The 13,922-nt window shown below is 38.7% G+C and overlaps 1 protein-coding gene across 2 annotated transcripts in view; it reads right to left on the reverse strand.

The window, feature by feature from the left end:
• Positions 1–469: 469 nt before the first annotated feature.
• LOC114684904 (zinc finger protein 431-like) overlaps positions 470–13,922 on the reverse strand; it is a 39,042-nt gene continuing 25,589 nt past the window's right edge. For both annotated transcript variants that reach the window (XM_028859447.2, XM_037197883.1), the window contains exons 2-4: positions 3,808–3,934; positions 3,541–3,601; positions 470–3,003 (exon numbers count right to left, since the gene is read on the reverse strand). In XM_028859447.2, the coding sequence (XP_028715280.1) occupies positions 1,143–3,003; positions 3,541–3,601; positions 3,808–3,934 (2,049 nt within the window). In that variant the 3' untranslated portion in view covers positions 470–1,142. The remainder of the gene's footprint in view (positions 3,004–3,540; positions 3,602–3,807; positions 3,935–13,922) is intronic.

The following is a 13,922-nucleotide window of genomic DNA, read 5'->3' on the forward strand; positions in this document are numbered from 1 at the left end:
GGAGAATTCTGGGAAGAGGAAGGCTGAGTAAGGAGTCGCCAGCTAAACACAGAGGAAGCAAGATGTGAAGGCAGAACTGAAAAAAGGTGCCAAGCCATGTGGCTAAATAAAAATAAGAATTATGGGTTAATTTAAGTGTAAGAGCTAGTCAGTAATAAGCTTGAGCTAATGGCCATACAGTTTATAAATAATATAAGTCTTTGTGTGTTTCTTTGGATCCAAGTGGCTGTGGGACCAGCTCGTGAAAGAGATTTGTCCTGACTGCAGGCCAAGTGGGACACAGGAGAAAACTTTCAGCTACAGCAGTACTACTGAGTCAACTCTCCAGGTCCCAAAGATGTCATTATAGTACAAAAAATGAAGATGCTTCTGACCCTTTACCCCTTCTGCCTTCCATCATTTGCAGGTGATGAAAGTCCTTGCTACTTCTTCAGTGAAGATTTCAATCCCTTTGTGAATGGACTCTGCACATTGCTTATTTAAATTGTTAACACAATTCTCTTGGTGTGAATGACCCCAACAAATGACTTAGCTGAGTAGAAATGAGTCCACATTATGCTAGAGAAAGTTACACTATGTGACAAATACTTTCAAAAATGATTACTTATTTTTCTTTTATATCAAAAAGTGTTTTGACTGAATGTATGCCTGTATGACCTGTTGTATCCCCTAGAACTGGACTTTAAGACAGTTGTGAGCTTCTACGTAAGTGCTGAGAATTGATCCTGAGTCCTGTGGAAATGCAACCATATTTCCAAATCCCTGTTTTGGATTTTTTGAGAAAAGATCTCTATTTATAAAAAGGCCATCCTGGAACACAATATCAGGGAATCAGGCTTACCAGCAATCAAATTTGGTGATAAAATTCTCTGCCATTAATTTTTGTTTCTGAGAATATGATAAGAAAAAGTATTTAGTCCTCAGAATACAGTAACATGATCTAAAAATAATGATTGACAATATAAATATTAGTTTCATTTGAAAATATATTTTATTACTGAAATTATCATGTTTCTGTATTCTTGGAATACAATATGTTAACAACTTGAAAGGGACAATATTTTAACTAAGGAGAGACTCTACTAACTCAAGCACCAGTGAGACAGCTCAGTGGGAAAAACATGTGGACTGCAAGGCTTGACTCACTCATTAGGTTCATGGAGATTTTCACCAGTATGAAATTTTTCATGATTTTGAAGGACAATGCAACATGGCAAGACTTTACCACACTGACTACATTCATTGGGGTTTTGTCGAGAAAAATCTCTTTCAGGATTGTGAAGATAATTGTTCTGTGAAAAGTCTTTACCACATTGATTACCTTCATATGGTTTGTCTCCAATAAAGGTTCTTTCCTTTATCTGAAGGGGACTGTTACATGCAAAATCTCTACTGTATTGATTATACCCATAGGGTTTCTCTCCATTATGACATCTTTCATGACTCTGAAGATGGGTTTTACGTGCAAATGCTTTATCACATTGGTTACATTCATAGGGTTTCTCTCCAGTATGACATTTTTCATGCCTATGAAGATTACTGCTACGTGCAAAAGATTTCCCACATTGATTACATTCATAGGGTTTCTCTCCAGTATGAATTCTTTCATGACTGAGAAGATGACTCTTCCTTGCAAAGGCTTTATCACATTGATTACATTCATAGGCTTTCTCTCCTGTATGACTTCTTTTATGAATGAGAAAATTCTCCAGTGTAAAGGCTTTAGCGCTTTGATTACATAGATAGAGTTTCTCTCCAATATGTTTTCTTTCGTGACTAAAAAGATTACTCTTCTGTGCAAAGGCTTTACCACACTGCTTACATTGATACGGTTTCTCTCCAGTATGAATTCTTTGATGACTACGGAGATTACTCTTCTGTGCAAAGGCTTTACTACATTGATTACATTCATAGGGTTTCTCTCCAGTGTGGATTCTTTCATGACTTCGAAGATCACTCTTCTGTGCAAAGGCTTTTCCACATTGATTACAACCATAGGGTTTCTCTCCAGTATGACTTCTTTCATGACTGAGAAGATTACACTTCTCTGCAAAGGCTTTACCACAGTGATTACATTCATAGGGTTTCTCTCCAGTATGAATTCTTTCATGAATGAGAAGCTTATACTTGTGTGCAAAGGCTTTACCACAGTAAGTACATTCATAGGGTTTCTCTCCAGTATGACTTCTTTCATGCCTGTGAAGATGACTCTTCTGTATAAAGGCTTTACCACATTGATTACATTCATAGGGTTTCTCTCCAGTATGAATTCTTTTATGTATTTGAAGATAACTAGAACATGCATAGGCTTTATCACATTGAGTACATCCATAGGGTTTCTCTCCAGTATAAATTTTTTTATATATTTGAAGATAACTGGGACTTGCAAAAGTTTTATCACATTGCTGATATTCATAGTTTTTCACTCCAGAATGAGTTCTATGTATTGGATGAAGACTGTGACATGTAGAGACTTCATCACTTTGATTATATTCATAGGGTTTTTCCTCCAAATGAGTAATTTGGTGTACTTTTATAGAGGAATCATATCTAAAGGTTCTATCATGTTGATTACATTCATAGAGATCCTCTTCATTATTGGTTGTTTTATGTGTTTGCAGATAACTGTGATGGCTAAAGTCATCAGTACATAGCTCATATTTATCACTTCCTCTTCCCATATGAGATTTTTCACATCTTTGAAAAGAACTGGAAGAACTCAGAGTTTTACAACACTGATTGCATGCATAATATTTTTTTATACTGTGAGGCACACTACATGTGCAAAGTGAATCAGTACAGACAGAAGAATTTCCATATTCCTTGTACTCATAAGGGTTTTCTCTAATGTGAGAGTATAAACTTGTATCACAGTCATCATGTCTTCTCACAGTGGGGACTACTACATATCTTCTAATTGTTCCAGGAGAAACAGAGGTATATTGCTTCTTTCCATATCCCTTATGCTCACATGAGTTGTATGAACACTGACAGTTGATATACCTATTAAAGGAAGAACAACAAATAAAAGATTTTCACATTACATTCATACAGTCTAACATTTTGTGCCTCAGAGATGTGGTATATGGATTCATGTTTCTACACCACAATTAATTCCTTGTCTCTCATAAAGTTCTCCTCTCACTAAACTACAGTAAGTCACTCACTACAAATGTATGAGGAACACTAGCTTTAATATGGAAGCTTTGCTTATAAAATGTCTTAGACATACACTAAGCCCCTTATCAATGTATATACCTTATGTGATGATTGAACGGCATGACAATTCTACAGCATGCCTCTCATATGGCTATGATTAAAATTGTGACATTTGTTATAGCATTGTTTCCTTGTCTTATCCTTAATGGAATGCTTTCCACACAGTGATTGGCTACCTGACATTGGAGTACATGGTGTCGTGAGAATTTAATAAACATCACATAGCTGTGCTAATTTACACTGTTGCTTTTCTTTAAAAGTTTAGGGTACATTAACATTTCTTCCAAGGTACATATGTAACAGATTGCACATGAAAATTACCTTCCATGTCTTCTAGAACCTTGATAATATTCTTCAATATTGTAGTCTTCCCATTTGTAACCTAAAATATAGAACCAGAAAATGTATGTGATATATTACTGGAAATTAGACACAACTGAAATTACTATCTTTCATGAATCTTTGAACAATGCCTGATTTATTCACTAGATCCTTCCTCTTTCACATTTGAAATGATAGAAGAGCAACAATCTCCAAGAAATGCTTATGTCCTTAAGTTAAAAAGTGACAGAATGCTCACATTCTTACCTATAGAAGTGAGGTTCCAGTAGGTTTCCAACATCACATCTTTGTACAGACTCTTCTGGGAAGGATCCAGCAAAGCCCACTCTTCATGAGTGAAGTTCACATGTACATCCTCATAGGTCACTGCATCCTAAAGGATCCCATATATGCACATAATAAAAATGATGAGACTGACTGCATTGCAAATATACATTTCATTGAAAATATATTTACATAATTCATTCTGCTCGTTATATTCTATCTCATAGGTCATAAAATATCAAATGCAGTCACCATCACATTTTAAAAGGAAACAGAAAAGGTTAATCATGCCTTCCATTTGTGCCCTCAAAACAGAATAGAGCATTGCATAAGAAATGCTTAGTAATATATACAGAGAGACATGCAAACAGATTAACACTATGTAGTATACATTAACAAAGTATTATCAAAATTATTAACCTCAAAAAACAATAGACAATATGGGTGTGGTGGTGTCAATCTTTAATCTCAAAACTCAGGAGGCAAAGGCAGGTAATATTTCTGATTTCCAAGCCAGCTGGTCTGTGTAGAGATTTCCAGGACAGCCAGAGGTACATAGTAAGATCCTGTCTCAAACAAACAAACAAACAAACAAACAGAATGCACTCAGAGGCTCACTTGAAATTCCTCCATAGCGTTAAAACATTCACTACAATTCTGTACTTCTCAAACATAAACTGGAGTAACCCCTGATAAACTGCAAGGCTAACAATTCCTAGGAAGGAATGCAGTTTCAGTAAGTTACTGGCAGATCAAAGAGGTCTCAAAAACATTAGTAAAGTAAATGCTGATCTTAAAAAAAGTAATAAAAAATGATAGATGTGTCAACAGATAAGATTGCCTGTTGCTTTTGAAGAGGTCCTAGATCAGTTCTCAGCACTCACTTGTGATTGCCAACTATTACTACCATTAGTCCAAGAGAATTCAATGCTATCTTCTAACTCCAGTAAATACCAGGCAGACAAGTGATAGTCACTCACAACCAACTGTAACTACAGCCCTAGGGGGATCTGGCTCTTTCTGGTCTCCATGGGCACCAGGCAAACACAGTATACACAGGCATATAAGTAGGCAAAACAGTCATACATAGCAAAATTATAGTTTATATCCTAACAAATCAAAAAGAATAAAGGGGCTGAAGATGTAACTCAGTTGGTAGCATTCTTGCCTAGCATAGATGAATCTCTCAGTTCAATTCATGTTTCATAAAGGGGACAAGCCTGGGATGCTTGTAACCAAAGCTCTTGAGAGGTGGAGGTAGCAGCATCAGAAATTGAAGGTCATTCTTTGGGGACATAGGAAGTTTGAAGGCAGCCTGGGCTATATGACACCCCGCCTTAAGAAACAAAAACACAAAAAGAATCACAAAAGAATGTCCCAGGAGAAAGAAGAAAAAAAGCATATGGGACACAAGTTACTAGAGAGTTATGAAAGGCCACAAAGCTGGAATAGGCATTGACTTCATTCATAGTCGGCAGAAATGGCAACCTGGGTGTGGGAACTGAACTCTTTCTCCTGCAAACTTCATAGGCACACTTCCACTGAGCCATCTTTCCAGTATCTAGAAACTGTTTATGCACAATATAGCTTCAGTTTCTGACTTTTATTACCAGCAGAAGACATATTTATCTTGGAAGAAGACTTTTATTTGCCCCATCAATAGCTATATCTAAAGGAAACAGGAATTTACTGCTCATAAGCAAGAACTCATAGGACGAAATGAACAGTCATTGTTTGTCAAGTAATGACCATCACATCCTGATATAATCATGTATGGCTCTGAAAATAAAATATTGAAATTTAGGCTAATGACTGAAGCCTACAGAAGAGGTCTCCATAAAACTAAGTCTGGAGTAAAAGGTCTTTTTCAGATAGGCACGAAGGCCTGACACCCCTGATCTCACCAACTGGGAGGTAGAAGCAAGAACATCAAGGCCAGTCTTAATCCCATGAGGTCCTAAGTAAAAAAAAGAAGGAGGAGGAGGAGAAGGTAGAGGAGGAGGAGGACAAGGAGGAGATAGAAGAGGAGGACAAGGAGGAGGAGGAGGAGGAGGAGGAGGAGGAGGAGGAGGAGGAGGAGAAGAAGAAGAAGAAGAAGAAGAAGAAGAAGAAGAAGAAGAAGAAGAAGAAGAAGAAGAAGAAGAAGAAGAGAAAAAACAAAGTTTAAGGAGACACATAAAGACATAAAGGTCAAGATCATATACTCACAGTATACCACAGCATGGTCCAGGCCCTCCTCTGAGGAGCACCAAAACATTGACTATCTAATGCTTGTCTGACCAAGCACCAGGCCCTACTTACTGGCTCACCCAAGTCTAATTTGAGAAACCCACCACCATCAATTCAGTCATCCTCATGCTTGATGACATAGATGCTCATCCATGACTGTCAGGAGATGTAAATGAAACCAGGTATCTCGGAGCATCAGCAGTTCCATTAACTGAAATAATCTGGGCCATCTACAGAGATTTAGCCCCTGTGAGATTATTCTTGAGAAACTTCCCCTACTGCTTCCGAGGCTCAGAGACAAACAACTGGCAAAAGTGTCTAATCCTTATTTTCTCAAGGCACTAGAGGCACTCTAGTTCTCCATAATGGCTATTCACTGGACTACTCAAGAGACCCAGCTGACCTCCGAGTCTACCACCAATTTCCCCTCATTCCAGTCCAATGATACTGTCTGGTCAAGAGTAGGCAAGGACACCAGATCTAACCTGGAAAGAACCCTAAAACGTGATTCTCTCTACTCTAAGGCAGTGAAGATAGCTGGCATTGTATCACGGACACACCACACCCAGGTCAAGAATGCAGAGGTCACAGATGCTGCTAAATGGAGTGTCTCTGCACAATGGACTCATTAAAATTAATGTTTCATTGGGTCCCCAAGCCCTTCCACTCCATATCCCTCTAACTCCTCCTGAGTCTTATATTTTGCATGAATACAGGGTCATGCTCCAACTCCCACAGCTCTTAGGCCTGAACCTGGGAACTAAAAAAGACAGACAGAGGAAGGTTTTATCTAATTTAATTACAGACCAGCAACTCTTATTCATTTTGATCTTTGCTCACTGAAGCCCATTTTAAATGTCTAGTTATATTTAGAGAAAGAAAAAGTATGGAGGTTTATCTTTTGATATAGATATATATAGTCTATAATTCTATGAATGCCCTGTGGCTGGGTGCCCTGATTTCCAGAAACAAGGGAATTTCCATTACAAAAAAAAAAAAAAAAAAAAAAAAAAAAAATGGATTTGTGAAACTGAGTCCTCCAGAAAAGTTCACAAAAAAGATTCTAGATTTTGTGAATCATACTCTATGCCACAGGAAGGAGCCCTGGGGATGGAATTAATCAGTCCAAACCAGAAATTGACCAGAATTGCTGGTTAAGCTTAACACCTGGCCCCTGTCATACTACACAGGAATAGGAACTACCCAGACTATCAGTCCATTGACTGATGAAACTCACTGTGACTGGGGGCAGTCCAAAATTAATGTCCTGCTTTATGAGTTAATTCATCAGGATAACAATATTGCTGAATCCCTGAGATGGTTTGGTTTGCATGTAGCAATGGTTTCACTATATGTGCCTCTTCCAAACCAAGTAGACAGGTTGATCAGGACAAGATGGTATTGAAAGTTTCCATTTCTGAATTAAAACAACAGTTAGATTCCCTTACAAAAAATACATTACAAAATCAAAAAGACTTAGACTTACTTCTCATGAGATAAAGGAAAATATGTCTAGCTTTGGAAGAAACCTGCTGTTCCAATAATAATTGATCAGGAGTAATTTTTAAAAAGTCATGTTTAAGGAAATAATTGATACCAGTCTCTGTTCTCTTGGTCCCTCTGGCTAACTACTCTGCTATCAGTACTGACTGGGCCTATAATTCTCATTCTGATTGGATTAATGGCAGGGGGCTCTGCATATTAAACAAATACAGGATGAGTCCATGATTTGATTTATTCATTTAGTCCAGGGGTGAATGTAACAGGCTCCAGAACTCAGTAGGCCCAAGATCTTAGAACAATTGACTCAATAATGGAGGTGGCATTCTGGCTGCAATACTCAGCAGTTAAAAAACACCATCTGCCAAAAATATAAACAAAGGCCTATTCCATCCAAGTCTGTATTTGTGGGAATTCTCTAAATGTACTAACCTTGCTTTTTCATCTGTAGTTCTGCTTCTGGTTAACTGTTCTTGTTAACTGAGCTATGTCACCCCAGAACATGATTTTTATGCTTAAAAGCTCATCCTGAAAAAGGCGAGGAATAAACTGGAATCCAGAACACGAAGTGTAGTAGCAGGCCAGCTAATAAAAACTTTCTATTGGCTTAAACCCATGTTCCAGAAGTTTACTCTGTTGACTACCTACAATAAGTACCTCATGGAACTCTATGTGAACACTAGGTTGAACCGGCTCCCATCATTCTGATTCTGCCACTGAGTCTTGGTATTACATTTGTCCATCACCACCCACAGATGTTTTTGTTTTGGAGTGACAGGGTGTCAAGTAGTTCAGGTTGATCTCAAGTTTAGCAAATTACTGAGGTTAGCCTTGCATCTGCCACATAGTGACATTTTAATAGCAAACACTGAGGCTAGGCATAATCATATGCACTTTGAATATCAGCACTGAAGGATATAACAACAGACATGGAGGAAATCTAGATAATCATGCTTTAAAAACTATATTCATCCAAATTGTGGAAGCTAAAAGAAATGGGTCATTTTCTCAATAGGTACCATTTACTAAAGTTAAATGAAGATTATATTAAAAAAAAAACACAATAGGCCTATAACACCTAAGAAAATGAAAAGAGTAATTAAGAGTCTGCAAACTAAAAAAGTCTAAGGCAAGATGCTTTTTTGGCAGAATTTTACCAGACTTTCATAAAAGAGTTACTGCTAATACTACTCAAATTATTCCACAAAAAGCAACAGAAGAAACATTGTCTAATTCATTTTATAAGGCCACAATTACCCTGAAACCCAAACCATATAAAGATGCAAAAAAGAAAATTACAAATCTTTTCTCCTTATGAACCAAGATGTAAAACTTGTCAATAAAATACTACCAAACTAAATATAAGATCACATCAAAAATATCATCCACCATGTTCAGGTAGGCTTCCTTCAAGAGATGCTGGGATGGGTCAATATACAAAAATCAAGAAATGTAATCCACCATATAAACAAATGGAAAAAAAATACATGCTTAGCTCATTGGATGCAGAAAAGGCCTTTGACAAAATCCAACACCTCTTTATGATAAAAGTTCTACAGAGAAAAGGGATAGAAGGAACACGTCTAATCAAAATAAAGGCAATTTCCAGCAAGCCTGTAGCTTGGTAAATGGAAACAAACTCAGAGTTATTCACCTAAAGTCAGGCTGCTATATGGCCACCAACTTGGGTTTCCTTTATTCATACTGTATTAAATAACAAATAGTGGGAAAGTAGACAGGAAGATATCCCCCTGCCCCATCAGATCCTTCTTTATGTCAGAGACACCTGCAGCTCAATGACATAAACAACCTCTAATCTGCCCCCGAAGTGTACACAAGATTCTCTCACCATATCTATTCAATATAGAGCTGAAAGTCTCAGCTAGGAGGATAAAACAACCAAGAGAGATCAAGGGAATACAAATGGAAAAGGAAGAAGTCAAAGTATTTTTATTTGCAGATGATGTGATACTATATGAAAGTGACCCTACAAATTACACAGAGGAGCTCCTATGGCTAAAAAAAATCACTTTCAACAAAGTGCCTGGATACACAATTAACTAACAAAAATCAGTAGCTCTCCTATGAACAAATGATTAAAGGACTGAGAAGGAAAGCAGGGGAATGACAACTTTCAAAATAGTATCAAATTATACAAAATATCTTGGGGTAACCCTAACCAAGGAAGCAAGACTTGAATGATAAAAACATCAAGACTTTGAAGACAGAAATTGAAGATGAGAGAAGATAAAAAGATCTCCATGCTCATGGATTAGTAGGATTAACATAATAAAAATGACCATCCTACTAAAAGTAACTACATATTCAATGCAAAGTCCCCATCAAAGTCTGAATACAGTTCTTTACAGATGTTGAAAGGACAATTCTCAACTTCAAATGTAAAAACAAAAAATCTAGGACAGCAATGCAATCCTGAACAATAAAAGTCTCGTCATTCCAGACTCCATGCTGTACTCCAGAAAAATAGATATAAAAGTCATGTAGTATTGGAATAAAAATATTATTTTTTAATTAATTAAGAAAATAAATTTAAACACACATATGCCTACCCAGAATAAATGAAGATAAATTCATACATACATACATACATACATACATACATACATACATACATGAATGTAAAAATATCACGTTCTTAGCCTGGAGCAGCCCATGGAGTGACATCATGCAAAGACTGCTGGCTGCAGCACAAACACAGGAGTGGCAGGAACAACACCATGTGTCAAGAGACCTCAAGGGGGCCTCAAGTGCCAAGAGGGACCACTAGGACATGTCGTGATCTCATAGGACCAAAGGCACCTCAAGGGACTTTATTGGGTGTGAAATCCCACTGCCAATTCCCACAGCCCTGGGAGGGTCACACACTGACTCCCATGGCTCCTCCCCATGTGGGGACAACAGTCCCTCCCACACCATGGTATGGATTCTGAGCTCGATCTGCTCTCCTCACAAGAAAACCCAAAGAACCAAGAGAGCCTCATAGTCCCAGAACCAGGCCTGAAGCATGGTGGAGTGGAAGTGTCCTCCCCATCCTGACTGGTGGTCTGTCTGGAGGCCCTCATGGGCCAATGAGAACTGAGTGACAGGAGCAGCTCCCTTAGAGACCGAGTGCCATGAAGGGACATAGCATAGTGGTTCCCAGCCCTGGCTCCCACCCGAGGCACAGAACTGTCCCAGGCCTGCAGAGCTTAGCATTGCAGCAGAACCTGACTGCAAAGTCTTCCTTGAACTATCTCTGCACTCAATAGGCACTTCCCATTCTTCCTCCTAGACACAAAAAAACAGGGAGTTTTGCAAACAGCGATCGTTACTCAATGTGCAGTGGAGTAATCCCCCTGCCTCACAGATGAAGAGGCCCCCAGCCCATTCAGATCAAGTTTGAAACACATGATGGATATTCACCAGACATCAGCAATTTCAGTAAGGCATGCCTAAGATTGCTCACACCTCTCAGTTGCACATTGGTACCCTAAACATTAATACTTTCCAGCCTTCTAGCCGGCCGGCGGTGGCACATGCCTTTAATCCCAGCACTCAGGAGGCAGAGCCAGGTGGATCTATGTGAGTTTGAGACCAGCCTGGTCTACAGAGCGAGATCCAGGACAGGTACCAAAAGTACATGGAGAAACTCTGTCTTGAAAAACCAAAAAAAGAACAAACAAGCAAACAAAAAAACTTTCCAGCCTTCTGTGTAAGGATTGGAGTACTTTTACTTCAGATTACTCATTACTGCTTACTGCTGTTACTTAAGTAACTATATATGCCTCTACTGAAACACGTGTTTTCCATGTCTGGATTGTCCTGGGCACTGTATATGGTTTTAATTTACTCATCCTTCAGTTTAAATTGTCTGGGGCTATGAATAAAGTTGGCTATTGAATGAGATTTTAGTCTACCTCATTCATCTGCTCCTTTCTCCCAGGTTTCATTGCCTCTAATGGGGCCACAAGGGTGTGCCAACACAGCCTCCAAACTTTTGTTTTTAAAGACAAGGTCTCTCATGATCCAGTGCTTTTGGAATTAGAGCAGTCATGGCTATATAAAGTAGTGCAATACTGAACCAAACAGATTAAAACACCAAATTTCACTTGTGTGAATTATGTATCAAGAAGGTAGAAACACTATGAGTTTCTGACTTTATTATTTTTTCATTGAAACTGATTGCTTATGAACGCCAAGAAAAGAAGAAATTTGCATCCTCACTCCTGTGCCAGCAAGATTGCTTAAAGGTACTTACAGCCAAGTCTAATGATCTGAGTTCATATCTAGGAATCCATACAGTACCAATTCATGGACACTGTCATCTGAACTCTACATGTAAACTGTTGCATATACAGCCACTTCCCAACCTGCTGCATGTGTGCACACACATGTGCCCTCCCAGAACAAAGAAAAATTCATATATGCATACATACATACATGAATGTAAAAATATCAAGTTCTTAGCTGTGTGTTCACCTATGGCAATGTTCTTTCTTACTTCAGGCAGTATCAATGGTCTTGACACCAACCCCAAGTCACCAAGATAAAACAAATTCTGAGCTCACTGTTCAGAAAGGCTAGACTCTTTCCATTTTCTCCATTTGTTCATTTGTTATTAGTGCACAGGATATTATACCACAGTCTAAACCAGCCTGGATGCACAATGTACTACTGACTGGGCTGTACTTCAGGAAACCATCTGCCTCAGCATTCTAAGTAAAAGCACAAGCATGAGCCAAGATGCCCAGTTTCCACATCTTAAAAACAATGAACTAATAGCTGAGGTAGGACTACTTGAGCATATTTTCAATTATGTATTTCTGAAAAGAACTCAGAATGTCATTGACAAATTTGTCATGACAAATGGCCAAGTGTGGTACATTAACATTATGTGAAGAATATGGGGATATGCGGAGAAAGGCATTAAGACTAACATATGAAAGAAGCCAGGGGATGGGGCTGAGACTGTTTGGCTAGGATGCTCCCAGTGAAGGACTTTAACAGGCCAGACTATGCCAAACACAGGTCAGAGTATAGCAAATATGGTGCCTACAGAATTTACCTTTCTACACCCTACAAAATTATTATCACATATTCCTAAAACTAACCACCAAAGTCTATTCCTTTTTTGGCCACTGACTCCTTTCTGTGACTGATCACCAAAGTCCAACTATTAAAACATCAATGTCCCGTGATAAAAATTCATTATTTTGACTAACGTAATTAAAATACTCAAATAGAACTTACCACTGTATCCTAGTTTATTCTAATGCATATCTCTTTTCTCTTAAAACAAACACTTGCAAAGATACTGCACTGTTTCTGCCCAATTTAGATTCAGCCACCTGTCACTTTGCCTTCCTTAATAAAGAATCTCTGCATTTGTTTTGTGTTTGGAAATTGGTGTTTGAGTGTGGTCTGTGCCTAGTCTAGGGTCCAGAGGAGAGCACCCTGCATTACATGGTTCCCTTCCCAGAGCCCTAGGTTCCATCATCAGTATGGCCAAAGCAGGCATAACAACTCATGAATGTCATCCCAGCACTCAGGAGGCAGCAGCAGGAGATTGCAATTTGGAGTTATCCTCAGCTACAAAGAAGAATTTCATTTTCACATCACAGTAGCAGAGGGATGACTTTGAATTCTGGCTGCTTCTTCCATTTACAGGTTGGAACTTAAGCTCTGAGAACCACACCTGGGTTCAATTTCCATCCCTATTCTTTACCTTTTCTAATCTCTTCCATTTGCATATGGTGGACCCTTAGCAGAGCCTAGCCAGCTGGGCCTACCTAGGTCACACTTTTCTTCTGAAAACCTTGGTAACAACAGCTGAACATTTCTCTCCAGCTGAGTTATTTTAGTAGTCAGACTATTTGCCCTGGGTTACATCAGACCTTGTCAAAAAAAAAAAAAAAAAAAAAAGGAAGTAAGGAAGGATGAAAGGGAGAAGGGAGGGAGGGAGGGAGAAGGAAGGAGGGATAGGAAAGTCAGTTGTCAGAGAAAGACTGGGAACCTTTTTCTACCTGCACTCCATGTAACAAATGATATGCATAAGAAAAGCCTAGGATGGAGTGGAAATGCTGGGTATTATGTAAATAACCTAAAAAGATAAGGAGCTGGGAGAATGGCTCACAGGGAAAAGCACACTTCCTGTGCAAAGCATGACGCTGAGTTCAGCACTGTATCCACTGAGTGGATCCTGGCCCAGTCAGTCCCTGCGTCCTGTCTCCCTGTGATGGCTATTCTTGGTTGTCCACTTGATCACATTTGGAATGAACTAAAATACAAAAATGGAGGGCACACCTGTGAGGGTTTTCTTTTCTTGATTTAAAGTAGGTAGGTACACTCATAATATGAATCTGCAAGGT

This window comes from Peromyscus leucopus, chromosome 22 (genome assembly GCF_004664715.2).
Source record: "Peromyscus leucopus breed LL Stock chromosome 22, UCI_PerLeu_2.1, whole genome shotgun sequence".
NCBI classification, from domain to species: Eukaryota; Metazoa; Chordata; class Mammalia; order Rodentia; family Cricetidae; genus Peromyscus; species Peromyscus leucopus.